General features: G+C 45.6%; 1 protein-coding gene across 1 annotated transcript; it reads right to left on the reverse strand.

The window, feature by feature from the left end:
- Nucleotides 1–4,040: 4,040 nt before the first annotated feature.
- Nucleotides 4,041–20,919, reverse strand: LOC311118075 (dendritic cell-specific transmembrane protein-like; the record flags this gene model as incomplete). The annotated part of the gene is made up of 3 exons (XM_084192948.1): nucleotides 4,041–4,196; nucleotides 8,798–9,455; nucleotides 20,543–20,919. The coding sequence occupies 3 exons, from the start codon at nucleotides 20,917–20,919 to the stop codon at nucleotides 4,041–4,043; spliced, it is 1,191 nt and encodes a 396-aa protein (XP_084049074.1).
- Between the last annotated feature and the right edge of the window lie 2,234 nt (nucleotides 20,920–23,153).

The raw sequence follows: 23,153 nt of genomic DNA on the forward strand, positions 1-23,153 counted from the left end.
GTTGGAGGGGGCAGCATGGTGGTATGTCCCAGTCTGTGTTGGAGGGGGCAGCATGGTGGTATGTCTCTGTGTTGGGGGGGGCAGCATGGTGGTATGTCTCTGTGTTGGTGGGGGCAGCATGGTGGTATGTCTCTGTGTTGGGGGGGGGCAGCATGGTGGTATGTCCCAGTCTGTGTTGGAGGGGGCAGCATGGTGGTATGTCTCAGTCTGTGTTGGGGGGGGCAGCATGGTGGTATGTCTCTGTGTTGGAGGGGGCAGCATGGTGGTATGTCTCTGTGTTGGAGGGGGCAGCATGGTGGTATGTCTCTGTGTTGGAGGGGGCAGCATGGTGGTATGTCTCAGTCTGTGTTGGGGGGGGCAGCATGGTGGTATGTCTCTGTGTTGGAGGGGGCAGCATGGTGGTATGTCTCTGTGTTGGAGGGGGCAGCATGGTGGTATGTCCCAGTCTGTGTTGGTGGGGGCAGCATGGTGGTATGTCCCAGTCTGTGTTGGTGGGGGCAGCATGGTGGTATGTCCCAGTCTGTGTTGGAGGGGGCAGCATGGTTGTATGTCTCCTGAGCTGTTTTTGCTGTCTCTTTGTGCTCCTTTCCTCCTCCTCTGTACACCGCTCTGGCAGAGCTGCCGCCAGGTGGAACTGTCTGCAGCAGCATCCTCCAGGTCTGTGGGTTTGATGTTGCACTTCTTCAGTGACGTTTTCAGCTGGTCCTTGTAGTGCTTCATCTGCCCCCTGCAGACCGCCGGGCAAGATGCAGCTGGCCAGACAGGATCTTCCATGGCAAGCGCTCCTGAGACATCCTAATGACCTGCCCAAGCCAGCGTAGTTGGTGGCGCTCCTGAGACATCCTAATGACATGCCCAAGCCAGCGAAGTTGGTGGCGCTCCTGAGACATCCTAATGACCTGCCCAAGCCAGCGTAGTTGGTGGCGCTCCTGAGACATCCTAATGACATGCCCAAGCCAGAGCAGTTGGTGGCGCTCCTGAGACATCCTAATGACCTGCCCAAGCCAGAGTAGTTGGTGGCGCTCCTGAGACATCCTAATGACATGCCCAAGCCAGCGTAGTTGGTGGCGCTCCTGAGACATCCTAATGACATGCCCAAGCCAGAGTAGTTGGTGGCGCTCCTGAGACATCCTAATGACCTGCCCAAGCCAGAGCAGTTGGTGGCGCTCCTGAGACATCCTAATGACATGCCCAAGCCAGCGTAGTTGGTGGCGCTCCTGAGACATCCTAATGACATGCCCAAGCCAGCGTAGTTGGTGGCGCTCCTGAGACATCCTAATGACATGCCCAAGCCAGAGCAGTTGGTGGCGCTCCTGAGACATCCTAATGACCTGCCCAAGCCAGAGTAGTTGGTGGCGCTCCTGAGACATCCTAATGACATGCCCAAGCCAGCGTAGTTGGTGGCGCTCCTGAGACATCCTAATGACCTGCCCAAGCCAGCGTAGTTGGTGGCGCTCCTGAGACATCCTAATGACCTGCCCAAGCCAGAGTAGTTGGTGGCGCTCCTGAGACATCCTAATGACATGCCCAAGCCAGAGTAGTTGGTGTTGGGTGACCACGGCCTCCATACTCTTGCAGTTGGTCTTAGCAAGTGTTTCTGTATGGGGCACACGGTCACACCAGGTGATTCCCAGGATGTGCTTCAGGCATCCTATGTGGAATCGCTCTAGCTGCTTGTTGTGGCGGCTGTAAGTGACCCAAGCTTCACTGGGTGATGCAGATGGCTTGATAGATGGTGACTTTGGTGTGGAGGTGGAGATCCCTGTTTTGGAAGACCATGCGTCTCAGTTTCCCAAAGGCAGCTGATGCTTGCTTGATCATATTTTGAATTTTGAGGTCGATGCTGCAGTCCTCCGAGAGGACGCTGCCCAAGTATTTGAAGGACGGGACTGTTGCCAGTGATTTGTGTTCAATGGTGAAGACAGGCATGGTGGGTGGAGGGCTGGATCTCCATTGGCAGACCACCTCTGTCTTGGTGGTGTTGATAGACAGTTCCATCCTGCTATAGACCCTCGCAGCCACTACAAGGATGGACTGAAGGTCTTCCGGAGTGTGGGCCACAAGAGCACAGTCATCAGCATGCTGCAGCTCAAGAACCTGCTCCGTCAAAACCTTGGTGGTTGCTTGGAGCCTCCGGATGTTGAATAGTTTTCCATCCAGCCAGAAGTCCCACTGCAATCCCGCTGCTGTTCTCAAGCTCCTTGTGGAGAAGCTGGGTGACACATAGGAGAAAGATGTTAAAGAGTACAGGTGCCAGTACACACACCTGCCTCACACCGATGCTTACTCCAAAGGGCACTGACTCCTGCCCTCCTATGGACACCCGAGCCAAAGAATTTTGGCAAATTTGTCCGGACAGCCAAATTTGAGTATAATACCCCATAGTAGTTCTCTGCTCACAGTGTCGAAGGCCTTGGCAAGGTCGACAAAGGCCATGAAAAGGTCTGGATGTTGTTCACAGCACTTCTCCTGGAGTTGCCATGCCGTGAATATCATGATGACCGTACTCCTGTTCTTTCTGAAGCCGCATTGTGACTCCGGCAGCAGTTCCTCTGTGATGTTGCTCACCAGCCTGTGTAGCATCACCTTGGCCAGGGCCTTGCTGGCAACAGCATAACACATCTTGGCTAGGGGAATACGGAGAGACATGAGTCTTTCACTTATTCCGACAGGTGTTTCGGTTAGGCTGGGTAAAAGGCTGTTCTTAATTGCCAGTCCCACACCGTGCTGATGTTATTCACCCGGAGGGTAACCTTTCCAGAAGAAGGTGTAGTCTTCTCCCTCCTCTTTCAGAGAACCTTCATCCAGGAACCTTGTCTCACTCAGGGCAGCAATGTCAATGTTGTAGCGTCTTAGTTCTGCAGCAATCAGAGCTGTTCTCCCATGGGGTCTATCGCTATTATCGTCAGTGTCCAAAAGAGTTCTGATGTTCCATGTCGCCAGTTTCAGGGGAATTATTTTTCCACCGCTGAGTGGAACTCCCTATAGGTGCGGTAGCCTTTCCAGGATGGAGTGAGTGGGCAATATTTAGGCCACCTTTTCTAGGCCTCTCCCCAGCTGGGGTGAGCAGTGTGGCTCCTAAATAGGGCTGCTCAGTCACACAGGGGTCTGCCGAGAGCAGCTGCCACTCAAGTCCCAGCTGCTGGCGACCAATGGGAGCCCTGTCTGCAGGCCCGGAGCTGAGGTTTCGTGTGCCGGGAGTTGCTGTGGCATTTGCATTGTCTGTAGGCTATCGATGTGTCCATACAGAGGCTTTGTACCGGCAACTCCCGGCACACAAAATCTCAGCTCCGGGCCTGCAGACAGGCTGGGAGCTAGTCAAATGTGCATTCTAATAGGCCTATTTGCCCAACATTGGAATGATATTCTAATATTATACATTTCCATAACCTAAATATTTACATATGCGATGCCTAGCCAGCCATATCATTGTTTGAAACCTTGACGTTTTACATATACTATCTTACCTTGCTTTTAATAGCCTAGAGACAGATTTCCTGATATGCCATGAAAACAGCATTTCTTATTCTACTGTCCAAAGGCAGTGAGGCACAATCCTATTGTTGCATCTTCAGAAATTCCCTTGTTCTAAATTTGTACCATTAGGCTGTATATCCATCTCTGTAGCGTTATAAAAACCGCTCGCATCAGGTGCGCGTTTGAGAAATGGTGTTCTCCAGTAATGGTGTTCTCGCATAATAACATTCAAGCATATGGCCGAGACGAGTGAACACATTGCTGCACTTGTAATGTGAATAATTAATAGTTTATCAACTTTTAAGCTAATGTTGTGATCTGTTTCATCAGCCTTGTCTTTGTGTTTAAACATTTTAGTACGGAAACACTGTTGTATGCATTTGATATTTTTCTGGCCTATCATCCTGCATCTGTCTCAATGTCTGTTCTGAACCTTCCCAAGCATTTTTCTTTATCGTCCCCGGGACGACTGGACGCCCTGCCTGCAGAGGATCGGGGGGTTGGGGTTAGGGTTGGGGTTAGGGTTAGGGTTGGGGTTAGGGTTAGGGTTGGGGTTAGCAGGTCTAGGACAAATAGATAACAGGCAGGTCGACCACAGACCTGGAGAGGAGCAGGGAGGGCTGGTGAAGACAATCCTCCTGAAATAGGGTGAAGTTGTAGGAGAAATCCTCTGAGCTGTGTCCCCATGGGAGAGGGATAAACACAATGCTGATGTCTTCCTGATGAATGGGAAAGAGATAAAAAGAGAGATTGATGCCAGCCTTTGACCTAACCTAGTTAGCATTAGGGTTAGGGTTGGAGCTAGAATTAGGTTAGGGTTTAAACCGTCTCTAGAGGAGTATCTCATTAAAGTGTTACCAAGAGCTTCATCAGCCTATTAAAATCGAAAATGTCAAATAAAATAAAATCACATTTTATATGTCACATGCGCCTAATACAACAGGTGTAGAACTTACAGTGAAATGCTTACTTACAAGCCCTTAACCAACAATGCAGCCTTAAGAAAATAGAGTTGAGAAAAGATTTACTAAATAAAGTAAAGTAAAAAATAATATAATAACACAATGAGATAACAATAATGAGACTATATACAGGGGGTACTGGTAACGACATTACACTGTATGGTTTTCTGAACCTCCAAGCATGGCAACTCACGTTTAGGTTAATCTTTAGGTTAATGCTGAATGGTTCCAGGTCTACTCACGTTTAGGTACATCTTTAGGTTAATGCTGAATGGTTCCAGGTCTACTCACGTTTAGGTACATCTTTAGGTTAATGCTGAATGGTTCCAGGTCTACTCACGTTTAGGTTCATCTTTAGGTTAATGCTGAATGGTTCCAGGTCTACTCGCGTTTAGGTACATCTTTAGGTTAATGCTGAATGGTTCCAGGTCTACTCACGTTTAGGTACATCTTTAGGTTAATGCTGAATGGTTCCTGGTCTACTCACGTTTAGGTACATCTTTAGGTTAATGCTGAATGGTTCCAGGTCTACTCACGTTTAGGTACATCTTTAGGTTAATGCTGAATGGTTCCAGGTCTACTCACGTTTAGGTTAATCTTTAGGTTAATGCTGAATGGTTCCAGGTCTACTCACGTTTAGGTACATCTTTAGGTTAATGCTGAATGGTTCCAGGTCTACTCACGTTTAGGTTAATCTTTAGGTTAATGCTGAATGGTTCCAGGTCTACTCACGTTTAGGTACATCTTTAGGTTAATGCTGAATGGTTCCAGGTCTACTCACGTTTAGGTACATCTTTAGGTTAATGCTGAATGGTTCCAGGTCTACTCACGTTTAGGTACATCTTTAGGTTAATGCTGAATGGTTCCAGGTCTACTCACGTTTAGGTTAATCTTTAGGTTAATGCTGAATGGTTCCAGGTCTACTCACGTTTAGGTACGTCTTTAGGTTAATGCTGAATGGTTCCAGGTCTACTCACGTTTAGGTACATCTTTAGGTTAATGCTGAATGGTTCCAGGTCTACTCACGTTTAGGTTCATCTTTAGGTTAATGCTGAATGGTTCCAGGTCTACTCACGTTTAGGTACATCTTTAGGTTAATGCTGAATGGTTCCAGGTCTACTCACGTTTAGGTACATCTTTAGGTTAATGCTGAATGGTTCCAGGTCTACTCACGTTTAGGTACATCTTTAGGTTAATGCTGAATGGTTCCAGGTCTACTCACGTTTAGGTACATCTTTAGGTTAATGCTGAATGGTTCCAGGTCTACTCACGTTTAGGTTAATCTTTAGGTTAATGCTGAATGGTTCCAGGTCTACTGACGTTTAGGTTAATCTTTAGGTTAATGCTGAATGGTTCCAGGTCTACTCACGTTTAGGTTAATCTTTAGGTTAATGCTGAATGGTTCCAGGTCTACTCACGTTTAGGTACATCTTTAGGTTAATGCTGAATGGTTCCAGGTCTACTCACGTTTAGGTTAATCTTTAGGTTAATGCTGAATGGTTCCAGGTCTACTCACGTTTAGGTTAATCTTTAGGTTAATGCTGAATGGTTCCAGGTCTACTCGCGTTTAGGTACATCTTTAGGTTAATGCTGAATGGTTCCAGGTCTACTCACGTTTAGGTACATCTTTAGGTTAATGCTGAATGGTTCCAGGTCTACTCACGTTTAGGTACATCTTTAGGTTAATGCTGAATGGTTCCAGGTCTACTCACGTTTAGGTACATCTTTAGGTTAATGCTGAATGGTTCCAGGTCTACTCACGTTTAGGTACATCTTTAGGTTAATGCTGAATGGTTCCAGGTCTACTCACGTTTAGGTTCATCTTTAGGTTAATGCTGAATGGTTCCAGGTCTACTCGCGTTTAGGTTAATCTTTAGGTTAATGCTGAATGGTTCCAGGTCTACTCGCGTTTAGGTTAATCTTTAGGTTAATGCTGAATGGTTCCAGGTCTACTCACGTTTAGGTTAATCTTTAGGTTAATGCTGAATGGTTCCAGGTCTACTCACGTTTAGGTACGTCTTTAGGTTAATGCTGAATGGTTCCAGGTCTACTCACGTTTAGGTACATCTTTAGGTTAATGCTGAATGGTTCCAGGTCTACTCACGTTTAGGTACATCTTTAGGTTAATGCTGAATGGTTCCAGGTCTACTCACGTTTAGGTACATCTTTAGGTTAATGCTGAATGGTTCCAGGTCTACTCACGTTTAGGTACATCTTTAGGTTAATGCTGAATGGTTCCAGGTCTACTCACGTTTAGGTACATCTTTAGGTTAATGCTGAATGGTTCCAGGTCTACTCACGTTTAGGTACATCTTTAGGTTAATGCTGAATGGTTCCAGGTCTACTCACGTTTAGGTACATCTTTAGGTTAATGCTGAATGGTTCCAGGTCTACTCACGTTTAGGTTAATCTTTAGGTTAATGCTGAATGGTTCCAGGTCTACTCACGTTTAGGTACATCTTTAGGTTAATGCTGAATGGTTCCAGGTCTACTCACGTTTAGGTTAATCTTTAGGTTAATGCTGAATGGTTCCAGGTCTACTCACGTTTAGGTACATCTTTAGGTTAATGCTGAATGGTTCCAGGTCTACTCACGTTTAGGTTAATCTTTAGGTTAATGCTGAATGGTTCCAGGTCTACTCACGTTTAGGTTAATATTTAGGTTAATGCTGAATGGTTCCAGGTCTACTCACGTTTAGGTACATCTTTAGGTTAATGCTGAATGGTTCCAGGTCTACTCACGTTTAGGTTAATATTTAGGTTAATGCTGAATGGTTCCAGGTCTACTCACGTTTAGGTACATCTTTAGGTTAATGCTGAATGGTTCCAGGTCTACTCACGTTTAGGTTAATCTTTAGGTTAATGCTGAATGGTTCCAGGTCTACTCACGTTTAGGTACATCTTTAGGTTAATGCTGAATGGTTCCAGGTCTACTCACGTTTAGGTACATCTTTAGGTTAATGCTGAATGGTTCCAGGTCTACTCACGTTTAGGTACATCTTTAGGTTAATGCTGAATGGTTCCAGGTCTACTCACGTTTAGGTACATCTTTAGGTTAATGCTGAATGGTTCCAGGTCTACTCACGTTTAGGTACATCTTTAGGTTAATGCTGAATGGTTCCAGGTCTACTCACGTTTAGGTTAATCTTTAGGTTAATGCTGAATGGTTCCAGGTCTACTCACGTTTAGGTACATCTTTAGGTTAATGCTGAATGGTTCCAGGTCTACTCACGTTTAGGTTAATCTTTAGGTTAATGCTGAATGGTTCCAGGTCTACTCACGTTTAGGTACATCTTTAGGTTAATGCTGAATGGTTCCAGGTCTACTCACGTTTAGGTTAATCTTTAGGTTAATGCTGAATGGTTCCAGGTCTACTCACGTTTAGGTTAATATTTAGGTTAATGCTGAATGGTTCCAGGTCTACTCACGTTTAGGTACATCTTTAGGTTAATGCTGAATGGTTCCAGGTCTACTCACGTTTAGGTTAATCTTTAGGTTAATGCTGAATGGTTCCAGGTCTACTCACGTTTAGGTACATCTTTAGGTTAATGCTGAATGGTTCCAGGTCTACTCACGTTTAGGTTAATCTTTAGGTTAATGCTGAATGGTTCCAGGTCTACTCACGTTTAGGTACATCTTTAGGTTAATGCTGAATGGTTCCAGGTCTACTCACGTTTAGGTACATCTTTAGGTTAATGCTGAATGGTTCCAGGTCTACTCACGTTTAGGTTAATCTTTAGGTTAATGCTGAATGGTTCCAGGTCTACTCACGTTTAGGTTAATCTTTAGGTTAATGCTGAATGGTTCCAGGTCTACTCACGTTTAGGTACATCTTTAGGTTAATGCTGAATGGTTCCAGGTCTTCTCACGTTTAGGTACATCTTTAGGTTAATGCTGAATGGTTCCAGGTCTACTCACGTTTAGGTACATCTTTAGGTTAATGCTGAATGGTTCCAGGTCTACTCACGTTTAGGTACATCTTTAGGTTAATGCTGAATGGTTCCAGGTCTACTCACGTTTAGGTACATCTTTAGGTTAATGCTGAATGGTTCCTGGTCTACTCACGTTTAGGTTAATCTTTAGGTTAATGCTGAATGGTTCCAGGTCTACTCACGTTTAGGTACATCTTTAGGTTAATGCTGAATGGTTCCAGGTCTACTCGCGTTTAGGTACATCTTTAGGTTAATGCTGAATGGTTCCAGGTCTACTCACGTTTAGGTACATCTTTAGGTTAATGCTGAATGGTTCCAGGTCTACTCACGTTTAGGTACATCTTTAGGTTAATGCTGAATGGTTCCAGGTCTACTCACGTTTAGGTACATCTTTAGGTTAATGCTGAATGGTTCCAGGTCTACTCACGTTTAGGTTAATCTTTAGATCAATGCGGACTGGTTCCAGTTCCAGAAGGTGTTTGTTGATAGTCAGAATGAGCCAGTAGAGCAGTGCGTCCAGGGAGATGAATAAGAGCCAGGGTAGGAGGTGGGTGAGCACTGGAACCAGGAACAAGAGAATGGTGTAGCCCTCTCTCTGTGTGAAGCGGGTGGAGGGGATAGAGTGGAACTGATCTGCCTCCTCTGAGCTCAGAGGGAGGAGGTGGGGCTTCCCCTCAGCTCTCTGCTGATCATCGTATCTAATAAACCTGCTGGTGATGAACTTGTTCTGGTACTTGAGGTTGAATAAGTATTTTCTGAGGAACAGGGTAGTGGTGATGATGACCAGGGTAACCCCTAGTAACGGGACTGCTCTCTGGAACACGGCCATCACCAGGTCAATGCTCTCCTCAGCGCTCTTCGCTGTGGTGTTCAGCATCCGGACAGCTTCCTGAAGTTTCACCGTCAGATCGTTGGACTCAACGCTGTGTCTGACGGTGGACTCGATTTTGGATAATCCTTTTAACTTCTTGAGCTTCTCGCCCACCCACCTCAGCAGTCTGACATAGTTATTTAATGGACTGACATCCAACAACACTCTCTTCTCCAAGTTACACACCAGACTGCTGGACACCCCTCTGAGGTTTCTGATGAATGAATGGATAAATAAATGGATGAATAAATGGATGGATGCATGGATTAATTCATTCATTCATTCATAAATTAATGAATTGATTGGACACATTTAAAATACATATACAGTAAGCCCTGTTTATAAATGGAGCTAAAATGCGTCCTTTGTCCTAATCTTATCCACATTCTGATTGTGCCCAACTTTTTAGCCGTTGCATCTACACATGGTATTAAAATGTTTATTGTCCTTCCACTGTGTCTGCATTGTGACCAGAATCCCCGAATGCAAATTATTTGACAGATATTTTTTCAAAATAATTGCAGAGTTGTGATGTTTAACTCGTTCGACTTGTCTTGACCACATTGATCTGAATAAATAACTTTCATAGCTCTACAACAAAGAATGCCACCTACATACTTCCTTAAACCTAAAATAAATAAAGAAGTCAAAAACATCCCCCTTGTTCTTAGCGAAAACATACTCTATTTAAATGGGCAAAATATTGATTTAGAGCCTCACAAATGTGACACATTTTGACCATCACTAATGTCATGATATTTTTGGTAAAGTAGAAAAGGTAAAACATTTTGGGTTTCAAAAAATGATTGTAACTATATATAGACATACAAATATGAAAAGGCTTGTTTATTCCCATTTCATGGATTCACATCAGATATCATCATATTCACATTTCATGGATTCACATCAGATATCATCATATTCCCATTTCATGGATTCCCATCAGATATCATCATATTCCCATTTCATGGATTCCCATCAGATATCATCATATTCCCATTTCATGGATTCCCATCAGATATCATCATATTCCCATTTCATGGATTCCCATCAGATATCATCATATTCCCATTTCATGGATTCCCATCAGATATCATCATATTCCCATTTCATGGATTCACATCAGATATCATCATATTGGTATGTGGTTATTATACTTTTATTTTGTATTAGATTTAACGGTGTGAAAAGTATTTTTTTCTTAGACAAACATTTCCGGGTGAAAGCCAAACGTCATACGTTTCTGGGGGAAAGGGGGGACACCACTACATTATTCAAAAGATTGCCCTCTTCTTAGATGAATACAGCCATAGTGAAAACAGTGCAAAAGGGCTGTCACCTCAAGAGGACATACACTACCAGTCAAAAGTTTGGACACACCTACTCATTCAAGGGTTTTTCTTTATTTTTATTATTTTCTACATTGTAGAATAATAGTGAAGACATCAAAACTATGAAATAACACATATGGAATCATGTAGTAACCAAAAATGTTTTAAACAAATCAAAATATATTTTATATTTGAGATTCTTCAAATAGCCACCCTTTGCCTTGATGACAGATTTGCACACTCTTGGCATTCTCTCAACCAGCTTCACGAGGTAGTCACCTGGAATGCATTTCAATTAACAGGTGTTCCTTCTTAAAAGTTAATTTGTGGAACCGATTGAGCCAATCAGTTGTGGTGTGACAAGATAGGGGGGGTATACAGAAGATAGCCCTATTTGGTAAAAGACCAAGTCCATATTATGGCAAGAACAGCTCAAATAAGCAAAGAGAAACGACAGTCCATCATTACTTTAAGACATGAACGTCAGTCAATACGGAAAATATCAAGAACTTTAAACGTTTCTTCAAGTGCAGTCGCAAAAACCATCAAGCGCTATGATGAAACTGAATCTCATGAGGACCGCCACAGGAATGGAAGACCCAGAGTTACCTCTGCTGCAGAGGATAAGTTCATTAGAGTTACCAGCCTCAGAAATTGCAGCCCAAATAAATGCTTCACAGAGTTCAAGTCACAGACACATCTCAACATCAACTGTTCAGAGGAGACTGTGAATCAAGCCTTCGTGGTTGAATTGCTGCAACGAAACCACTACTAAAGGACACCAATAAGAAGAAGAGTCTTGCTTGGGCCAAGAAACATGAGCAATAGACATTAGACCGGTGGAAATTTGTCCTTTGGTCTGGAGTCCAAATTTTTGATTTTTGGTTCCAACCACCGTGTCTTTGTGAGACGCGGTGTGGGTGAACGGATGATCTCCACATGTGTATTTCCCACCGTAAAGCATGGAGGAGGAGGTGTTTTGGTGTAGGGGTGCTTAGCTGGTGACACCGTCTGTGATTTATTTAGAATTCAAGGCACACTTAACCAGCTTGGCTACCACAGCATTCTGCAGCGATACACCATCCCACCTGGTTTGTGCTTAGTGGGACTATCATTTGTTTTTCAATAGGACAATGACCCAACACACTTCCAGGCTGTGTAAAGGCTATTTTACCAAGAAGGAGAGTGATGAGTGCCGCATCAGATTAACTGGCCTCCACAATCCCCCGACCTCAACCCAATTGAGATGGTTTGGGATGAGTCGGATGGCAGAGTGAAGGAAAAGCAGCCAACAAGTGCTCAGCATATGTGGGAACTCCTTCAAGACTGTTGGAAAAGCATTCCAGGTGAAGGTGGTTAAGAGAATGCCAAGAGTGTGCAAAGCTGTCATCAAGGCAAAGGGTGACTATTTGAAGAATCTTAAATATAAAATATATTTTGATTTGTTTAACACTTTTTTGGTTACTACATGATTCCATATGTGTTATTTTATCGTTTTGTTGTCTTCACCATTATTCTACAATGTAAAAAATAGTAAAAATAAAGAAAAACCCTTGAATGAGTAGGTGTGTCCAAACGTTTGACTGGTACTGTAAGTCAATGGTGCCACCTGTCAATGATTTAAGAGGGTGGGATAACGATGATTTAAATGGCTTCACTGTTCAGATCCATCTGCATTTGTAAAATATTCAGACACATTGCGTGCCTGACTACCTCCGGAGGTGGGCAGGAAGATCTGATCACAATGTGTCTAAAAATGCGGAATTTGGACAAGATCAGCACAAAGGAAGCATGTTAGAAACATGTATAAACAGGTATATAGAGTTTCCTCAGCCATGTATAAACAGGTATATAGAGTTTCCTCAGCCATGTATAAACAGGTATATAGAGTTTCCTCAGCCATGTATAAACAGGTATATAGAGTTTCCTCAGCCATGTATAAACAGGTATATAGAGTTTCCTCAGCCATGTATAAACAGGTATATAGAGTTTCCTCAGCCATGTATAGTAAACCTTTACCCTACACTCATAGAAACAAAAGCTTTATATTTGTCCTTAAATGAGTACAAATGCTTGTCACTGTAGTTGTACACTGTTAGGTACGTCCTTAGTACATTTAGTTATAGGTCCATAGTTTCACCACAGTTCATACCTCAGATAGTACATGTACAGTCCACAGGTACAGAAGTGTGGTATTAGAAAAGGTACATGTTTCCTTTATAGGGTACTACCAAAGTGACATCTGCAAGCAGGAGGAGGAGGAGGAGGTCGTCGGGTAAGCTTGGCTTTATACATAGCTTGGCTTTGTCGAGTAAGGCTTAAAACTATGTATTTTGATTGTAGTTAGGTATTGTAGGTAGGTATCGTGGGTTGTTGTAGGTAGTTATTGTATGTAATGATTGTAGGTTAAGTATTGTATTCGGCGGTGCCGGGTGTAGCACGAAGCTAGCTAGCTAGCTAACTCACCACCTGGACTAGCTGGCGAGTAGCTATTAGCAACGGTATAGTTGTTTCACGCCTGAGAGTGCCTGTAATTACGCCAGCTGGCTGCCTACAATGATTACATACAATAATTGCCTACCATTCAGCTGTTTTCTAACCTCATTGTCTGAACCGTTAACGTTAGGTAGCAAGTGGCTACTGCGCTTGAAAATTAGCAAGCTTGTTGCAACCTGGATAGCTACTTGTAAACAATAGCTGGAACGACCGAGCGAACAGACGCGAACTGGCTGAGTCAATTCAGTGGCTAGCTTTGCACTTGGCTAGCTAACACTAGCTGCTAGGGGTAAGTCATAACCTACACTTGTGTTTTTTTTTTTTTACATATTGATAGCCTGAGTCCCTCAAGGAATTCGGGACATGGGTGACTAGTTAACGTTAGTTTGGCTCTCTCTGTGTATTCGTGCCGTGAAAGGAGAGGTTCTTCTTTGTCTGAAAGCAATGGCTAGCTAGTTTGCTAACTATTCTAGCTAGCTAACTAACTAGCTATCAGCAACGGTATAGTTGTTTCACGCCTGAGAGTGCCTGTAATTACGCCAGCTGGCTGCCTACAATAATCACATACAATAATTGCCTACCATTCAGCTGTTTTCTAACCTCATTGTCTGAACCGTTAACGTTAGGTAGCAAGTGGCTACTGTGCTTGAAAATTAGCAAGCTTGTTGCAACCAGGATAGCTACTTGTAAACAATAGCTGGAACGACCGAGTGAACAGACGCGAACTGGCTGAGTCAATTCAGTGGCTAGCTTTGCACTTGGCTAGCTAATAGTAGCTGCTAGGGGTAAGTCATAACCTACACTTGTGTTTTTTTTTTTTTTTTTTTTTTTATATTGATAGCCCGAGTCGCTCAAGGAATTCGGGACATGGGTGACTAGCTAACGTTAGTTTGGCTCTCTCTGTGTGTTCGTGCCGTGTGTTATGACAAGGTGCCTGGACGTTTTTCACGGAATAATACTGCACCTAGTTAGCTAGCTGAATAAACTAGGTTAGTCTATTCCTAGAAAACATTGAACCGCTGTAGTTTACAACAATTATAGTTTCTGAGGTGGAAGTTGGGAGAGTTATATTTGGGAGTTGTGGTGAGGGAGGCCCCGCTCTCTCCTTTCCCAGATGTTTAGTTCATTTCATTCCAATCTCCTCTGCATTATTGTAGCCATCTGCTGCAGCCTGTCAACTATGCCTCTGCCTATCCCTGTTCTCTCCTCTCAGCACAGGCTACACAAACGCCTCACACCGCGTGGCTGCTGCCTCTCTAACCTGGTGGTCCCTGCACGCACCACACACCTGGAGTTCCAGGTCTCAGGCAGCCTCTGGAACTGCCGTTCTGCTGCCAACAAGGCTGACTTCATCCCAGCCTATGCTACCCTCCAGTCCCTCGACTTCCTGGCGCTGACGGAAACATGGATTACCACTGAAAACACTGCTACTCCTACTGCTCTCTCCTCGTCTGACCATGTGTTCTCGCATACCCCGAGAGCATCTGGTCAGAGGGGTGGTGGCACAGGAATCCTCATCTCTCCCAAGTGGACATTCTAAATGTTTCCCCTAACCCATCTGTCTATCTCCTCATTTGAATTCCATGCTGTCACAGTCACTAGCCCATTTAAGCTTAATATCCTTGTCATCTATCGCCCTCCAGGTTCCCTTGGAGAGTTCATCAATGAGCTTGACGCCTTGATAAGTTCCTTTCCTGAGGATGGCTCACCCCTCACAGTTTTGGGGGATTTCAACCTCCCTACGTCTACATTTGACTCATTTCTCTCTGCCTCCTTCTTTCCACTCCTCTCCTCTTTTGACCTCACCCTCTCACCGTCCCCCCCTACTCACAAGGCAGGCAATACGCTTGACCTCATCTTTACTAGATGCTGCTCTTCTACTAATCTCACTGCAACTCCCCTCCATGTCTCCGACCACTACTTTGTATCCTTTTCTCTCTCGCTCTCCTCCAACACTACTCACTCTGCCCCTACACAGATGGTAATGCGCCGCCGCAACCTTCGCTCTCTCTCTCCCACTACTCTCTCCTCTTCCATCCTATCATCTCTTCCCTCTGCTCAATCCTTCTCCCTCCAATCTTCTGATTCTGCCTCCTCAACCCTCCTCTCCTCCCTTTCTGCATCCTTTGACTCTCTGTGTCCCCTATCCTCCCGGCCGGCTCGGTCCTCCCCTCCAGCTCCGTGGCTTGATGACTCATTGCGAGCTCACAGAACAGAGCTCCGGGCAGCGTAGCGGAAATGGAAGAAAACTAAACTCCCTGCCGACCTGGCATCTTTTCACTCCCTCCTCTCTACATTTTCTTCATCTGTTTCTGCTGCTAAGGCCACTTTCTACCACTCTAAATTCCAAGCATCTGCCTCTAACCCTAGGAAGCTCTTTGCCACATTCTCCTCCCTGCTGAATCCTCCTTCCCCCCCCCCCCTCCTCTCTCTCTGTGGATGACTTCGTCAACCACTTTGAAAAGAAGGTTGACGACATCCGATCTTCGTTTGTTAAGTCTAATGACACTGCTGGTCCTGCTCACACTGCCCTACCCTATGCTTTGACTTCTTTCTCCCCTCTCTCTCCAGATAAAATCTTGCGACTTGTGACTGCAGGCCGCCCAACAACCTGCCCGCTTGACCCCATCCCCTCCTCTCTTCTCCAGACCATCTCCGGTGAGGCTCTCCGCACTGCTAAAGCTAACTCTCTCTCCTCTGCTCTTGTCCTTCTAGACCTGTCTGCTGCCTTTGATACTGTGAACCATCAGATCCTCCTCTCCACCCTCTCCGAGCTGGGCATCTCCGGCGCGACTCACTCCTGGATTGCGTCCTACCTGACCGGACGCTCCTACCAAGTGGTGTGGCGAGAAGCTGTCTCCGCACCACGTGCTCTCACCACTGGTGTCCCCCAGGGCTCAGTTCTAGGCCCTCTCCTATTCTCCCTATACACCAAGTCACTTGGCTCTGTCATATCCTCACATGGCCTCTCCTATCATTGCTACGCTGACGATACACAACTAATCTTCTCCTTTCCCCCTTCTGATAACCAGGTGGCGAATCGCATCTCTGCATGTCTGGCAGACATATCAGTATGGATGACGGATCACCACCTCAAGCTGAACCTTGGCAAGACGGAGCTGCTCTTCCTCCCGGGGAAGGACTGCCCGTTCCATGATCTCGCCATCACGGTTGACAACTCTGTTGTGTCCTCCTCCCAGAGTGCGAAGAGCCTTGGCGTGACCCTGGACAACACCCTGTCGTTCTCCGCTAACATCAAGGCGGTGACCCGATCCTGCAGGTTCATGCTCTACAACATTCGGAGAGTACGACCCTGCCTTACACAGGAAGCGGCACAGGTCCTAATCAAGGCACTTCTCATCTCCCGTCTGGATTACTGCAACTCGCTGTTGGCTGGGCTCCCTGCCTGTGCCATTAAACCCCTACAACTCATCCAGAATGCCGCAGCCCGTCTGGTGTTCAACCTTCCCAAGTTCTCTCACGTCACCCCGCTCCTCCGCACACTCCACTGGCTTCCAGTTGAAGCTCCCATCTGTTACAAGACCATGGTGCTTGCCTATGGAGCTGTGAGGGGAACGGCACCTCTGTACCTTCAGGCTCTGATCAGTCCCTACACCCAAACGAGGGCATTGCGTTCATCCACCTCTGGCCTGCTGGCTCCCCTTCCTCTGCGGAAGCATACTTCCCGCTCAGCCCAGTCAAAACTGTTCGCTGCTCTGGCACCCCAATGGTGGAACAAGCTCCCTCACGACACCAGGACAGCGGAGTCACTCACCACCTTCCGGAGACATTTGAAACCCCACCTCTTTAAGGAATACCTGGGATAGGATAAAGTAATCCCCCCCCCTAAAAAAAAAATTGTAAAGTGGTTATCCCACTGGCTATAGGGTGAATGCACCAATTTGTAAGTCGCTCTGGATAAGAGCGTCTGCTAAATGATGTAAATGTAATGTAATGTTCCTTGTACTGTGGGGTGAAATTGATCCTCTACCGTAGACCATTTAAACTGGTACAACACTTCCACTCATGGGTCTCCAAAAATAACTCACATAATCCACACCTCCACTAAGCCACACCTCCAATGTAATTTCCCAGTGTGCCGTTCCTTTTTGAGTGAATTGTAGAGTTACCACCCATAACTGTATTTGTTAGTGACAAAGACATGGTTGTTGAATTCGTTAAATGTTAGTCCTGTGGCCTTCACCAAATGAGTTCCTACGTGAATGTTATCATTAAAATGTAACAATTTATTATAAGAAATTATGTATCTCGTAAGGCCTTATTCTGAGATCTAGTTTTACCCTAATAAGGTGGCCTGAAAATCATGGTTTACAGGTTACATCAGGCCTGCAAATAGGGTTACAAAACTCCAGTAACTTTCTGGATTTCCTGCATATTCCCCCCCGCTTCCAGGAGTCGTCCAACCGGGAGTTCTGGAACACCTCGGACTTCCCGCTTCCAGGAGTCGTCCAACCGGGAGTTCTGGAACACCTCGGACTTCCCGCTTCCAGGAGTCGTCCAACCGGGAGTTCTGGATTTCCTGCATATTCCCTCCCGCTTCCAGGAATCGTCCAACCGGGAGTTCTGGAACACCTCGGACTTCCCGCTTCCAGGAGTCGTCCAACCGGAAGTTCTGGAACACCTCGGACTTCCCGCTTCCAGGAGTCGTCCAACCGGGAGTTCTGGAACACCTCGGACTTTGGGGAAAGTTACTGGAATAGTGCAACCCTACCTGCAAGTCACATTATGCTGGCTTGCAAAGTGATGTGTAATTGCTATCGGAATGCAGCCAGAGTTAGGATATCCAACAGTTGAACAGTTTATTCACCAGCAACCTGCATTTAGAATGAATGCCAGGGTAAGGTACATTGGCAGGAGACTACCTAAGTGATTTAAACTGGAAAAAACATTTCTGTACAAAACATCCAACTAACTGATTGAAAAATGTGTGTTAATTATCTATATGTAACATCAGATTAATCAATCAACCAATGTACATGCAAAAAAACAGATATTCAAAATTATAAAGTTGTGGAAAGGCACAAGTCAGGGGATGGATATAAAAAGATATCAAAGGCTTTCTCTATCCCTCGGAGCACAGTTAAGACCATTATTTAGAAGCCGTATGGCACCACCCAGACCCTGCATAGATCAGGCCGTCCCTCCAAACTGGATGACCGGGCACCACCCAGACCCTGCATAGATCAGGCCGTCCCTCCAAACTGGATGACCGGACACCACACAGACCCTGCATAGATCAGGCCGTCCCTCCAAACTGGATGACCGGGCACCACCCAGACCCTGCATAGATCAGGCCGTTCCTCCAAACTGGATGACCGGGCACCACCCAGACCCTGCATAGATCAGGCCGTTCCTCCAAACTGGATGACCGGGCACCACCCAGACCCTGCATAGATCAGGCCGTTCCTCCAAACTGGATGACCGGGCACCACCCAGACCCTGCATAGATCAGGCCGTCCCTCCAAACTGGATGACCGGGCACCACCCAGACCCTGCATAGATCAGGCCGTCCCTCCAATCTGGATGACCGGGCACCACCCAGACCCTGCATAGATCAGGCCGTTCCTCCAAACTGGATGACCGGGCACCACCCAGACCCTGCATAGATCAGGCCGTCCCTCCAAACTGGATGACCGGGCACCACCCAGACCCTGCATAGATCAGGCCGTCCCTCCAAACTGGATGACCGGGCACCACCCAGACCCTGCATAGATCAGGCCGTCCCTCCAATCTGGATGACCGGGCACCACCCAGACCCTGCATAGATCAGGCCGTCCCTCCAAACTGGATGACCGGGCAAGGAGGAGACTGATCAGAGGCTACCAAGAAGCCAATGGCAACTTTGATGTAGCTTCAGGCCTTTATGGCAAAGACTGGTCAATGTGTGCATGTGACCACAATATCACAAGCGCTCCACAAATCTGGCCTCTATGGGTTGGTAGCAAGAATAAAACCACTCAAGTCTCGTTTGAGCTTTGCCAAAAAGCACATTGTAGATTCCGAGGCCAAGTGGCAAAAGGTGCTGTGATCAGATGAGACCAACATTGAACTTTCTGGCCTGAACGCAAAACGATATGTCTAGCGAAAACACAATACATCTTTCCACACAAAGAACATGCCTAGAGTAAAGCACGACAGTGACAGCATCCTTTTGTGGGGTTGTTTCTCTTCAGCAGGGACTGGAGCACTTGTCAGGATAGAAGGGAAAATGGACAGTGCAAAATACCGACAGATTCTTGAGGAGAACCTGCAGCCCTCTGCCAGGAAGTTGAAAATGGGAAGATGGTTCACGTTTCAACATTACAATGACCCAAAGCACACCGCCAAAGCAACCATACAGTGGCTGAAGGACAAGAAGGTGAATGTCCTTGAGTGGCCTAGTCAGAGCCCCGACCTAAATCCCATCGAGAATCTGTGGAATGACTTGAAGAGTGCAGTCCATGAGCGGTCACCATGCAATTTGACTGAGCTTGAACAATTCTGCAAGGAAGAATGGGCAAATATTGCACAATCTAGGTGTGCAAAGTTAGTAGAGACGTATTCAAAGAGACTCATGGCTTTAATTCAAGCAAAAGGTGGTTTCACTAAGTATTAACTCAAGGGGGTGTTCACTTATCCAAATAGGGTCTTTTACAGTTTTAATTAAAAATAATTTGTAGAGTTTTTTACTTTTTTTTTTTTTTTGCACTTGGATATTGTGGGTTACTGTGTCTAAATAATGCCGGAAAAAGTAGGATTTTATGTGTTTTCATTTCAGGCTGTAGGCAACAAAAGGTGAACATTTTTAAATGGGGTGGTGACTTTCTATACCCACTGTATCTTTACCATAGTGTGATGAGTGTACCTTTTTTATATTCAAAATATTGGGTACAAACATGTGCCATTATACTAGATTATCCAAACAGTACCATGTGAGATCATTATGTGGTTCTACATCTGCATTGCTGCTCTTGGGGTTTTAGGCTGTGTTTCTTTATAAGCACTTTGTGACATCTGCTGATTTAAAAAGGACTTTATAACTTCATTTTACCCCTACCTACATGTACAAATTACCTCGACTAACCCGTACCCCGCACATTGACTTGGTACTGGTACCCCCTGTATATAGCCTCATTACTGATATTTTATTGTGTATGTTTAAAAAAAAATATATATATATTTTTTTACTTTAGTTTATTTAGTAAATATTTTCTGAACTCTATTTTCTTAAAACTGAATTGTTGGTTAAGGGCTTGTAAGTAAGCATTTCACGATAAGGTCTACACCTGTTGTATTCGGCGCATGTGACAAAAACATTTTGATTTGAATTTGACGTGTATTTTGATTTTTGTACCCCAGGGGACAATTTGTACCCTAACCGTACCCTTATTTCTAAGTGTAAGCCTAATAACCCTTACCCTAAGCCTAACCCCTTACCCTAACCCCTCACCCTAACCCCCTTACCCTAACCCACCTTAAGATGTTCTGGATGTTCCAGAGGAGCACCAGCCCAGTGCCAGAGGACAGTAGCAGGTTCCTGCCCTGCTTCATAGTGCAGGAGATGAGGAACAGCAAGAAGAAGCAGCGGACTCTCTTGGAGCAGAACAGGACAGCCGTCACCAGGAGGGAGCAGCAGCCTGAGATGGCTCCACACCCCACTAGGCTGTAGTCCAGAGAGAAGTAGAGGCCCAGTAAGAGGACCCCCCCCAAGGCCAGGCTCAGGGTCAGGCAGGTGAGGAAGTGGAGGAGGACATGTCTCCAGCCCTTCCTGTGGTCCGAGGTGTAGAGCAGGACCATCATGGACCAGACCCGGACCAGAGCCAGTCTCAGCCTCTCAAGTCGGGATGGCATTGTAGTAGGAGGAGGAGGTTGAGGGTAAAATAATATGGAGAAATAAGTGTATCTTAAGTTCCAGTGGAGCTCTCCTCTTCACTCTGATGCTACCTCTCTTTGACTGTCTGACTGTCTGTCTAACCCTCTCTCTGACTGTCTGACTGTCTGTCTAACCCTCTCTCTGACTGTCTGACTGTCTGTCTAACCCTCTCTCTGACTGTCTGACTGTCTGTCTAACCCTCTCTCTGACTGTCTGACTGTCTGTCTAACCCTCTCTCTGACTGTCTGACTGTCTGTCTAACCCTCTCTCTGACTGTCTGACTGTCTGTCTGTCTGTCTGTCTAACCCTCTCTCTGACTGTCTGACTGTCTGACTGTCTGTCTAACCCTCTCTCTGACTGTCTGACTGTCTGTCTAACCCTCTCTTTGACTGTCTGACTGTCTGTCTAACCCTCTCTTTGACTGTCTGACTGTCTGTCTAACCCTCTCTTTGACTGTCTGACTGTCTGACTGTCTGTCTAACCCTCTCTTTGACTGTCTGACTGTCTGTCTAACCCTCTCTTTGACTGTCTGACTGTCTGACTGTCTGTCTAACCCTCTCTTTGACTGTCTGACTGTCTGTCTAACCCTCTCTCTGACTGTCTGACTGTCTGTCTAACCCTCTCTCTGACTGTCTGACTGTCTGTCTAACCCTCTCTCTGACTGTCTGACTGTCTGTCTAACCCTCTCTCTGACTGTCTGACTGTCTGTCTAACCCTCTCTCTGACTGTCTGACTGTCTGTCTAACCCTCTCTCTGACTGTCTGACTGTCTGTCTAACCCTCTCTCTGACTGTCTGACTGTCTGTCTAACCCTAACCCTCTCTCTGACTGTCTGACTGTCTGACTGTCTGTCTGTCTGTCTGTCTGTCTGTCTGTCTGTCTGTCTGTCTGTCTGTCTGTCTGTCTGTCTGTCTGTCTGTCTGTCTGTCTGTCTGTCTGTCTGTCTGTCTGTCTGTCTAACCCTAACCCTCTCTATCTGACTGTCTGACTCTTTGTCTGTCTGTCTAACCCTAACCCTCTCTCTGACTGTCTGTCTGTCTGTCTGTCTAACCCTAACCCTCTCTCTGACTGTCTGTCTGTTTGTCTGTCTGTCTAACCCTAACCCTCTCTCTGACTGTCTGTCTGTTTGTCTAACCCTCTCTCTGACTGTCTGACTGTCTGTCTAACCCTAACCCTCTCTCTGACTGTCTGACTGTCTGACTGTCTGTCTGTCTGTCTAACCCTAACCCTCTCTATCTGACTGTCTGACTTTTTGTCTGTCTGTCTAACCCTAACCCTCTCTCTGACTGTCTGTCTGTCTGTCTGTATGTCTGTCTAACCCTAACCCTCTCTCTGACTGTCTGTCTGTCTGTCTAACCCTAACCCTCTCTCTGACTGTCTGTCTGTTTGTCTGTCTGTCTGTCTAACCCTAACCCTCTCTCTGACTGTCTGACTGTCTGTCTGTCTGTCTGTCTGTCTAACCCTCTTTCTGACTGTCTGTCTGTTTGTCTGTCTAACCCTCTCTCTGACTGTCAGACTGCTCCACTGTGTCTCTTGTTTAAAGGAACAGTATGCAAATCCCCTAACCACAATTGCAGTAATCTAATCATAGAAGCAGGTTTTGAAATGGCATGTCAAATCAAATCAAATCAAATGTTATTTGTCACATACATGTGTTTAGCAGATGTTATAGCGGGTGTAGCGAACTGCTTGTGCTTCTAGCTCCGACAGTGCAGTAATATCTAACAAGTAATATCTAACAATTTCAATACCCAATACACACAAAACTAGTAAGGAATGGGATTTAAGAATATATACATATATGGACAAGCAATGACAGAGCGGCATGGACTAAGATACAGTAGAATATTATAGAATAGAATGCAGTATATACATATGAGATGAGTAGTGCAAGATATGTGAACATTATTAAAGTGACTCGTGTTCCATTTCTTAAAGTGGCCAGTGATTTCAATAGGCAGCAGCAGCCTCTAATGTGCTAGTGATGGCTATTTAACAGTCTGATGGCCTTGGGATAGAAGCTGTTTTTCATTCTCTCGGTCCCAGCTTTGATGCACCTGTACTGACCTCGCCTTCCGCTGCATCTTGCCCATGCCCCACCCCCCCCGCTTCTCCTTCACCCAAATTCAGACAGCTGATGTTCTGAAAGAGCTGCAAAATCTGGACCCCTACAAATCAGCTGGGCTAGACAATCTGGACCCTTTCTTTCTAAA

Source organism: Coregonus lavaretus (assembly GCF_964263955.1).
Source record: "Coregonus lavaretus genome assembly, contig: HAP1_SCAFFOLD_223, whole genome shotgun sequence".
NCBI classification, from domain to species: Eukaryota; Metazoa; Chordata; class Actinopteri; order Salmoniformes; family Salmonidae; genus Coregonus; species Coregonus lavaretus.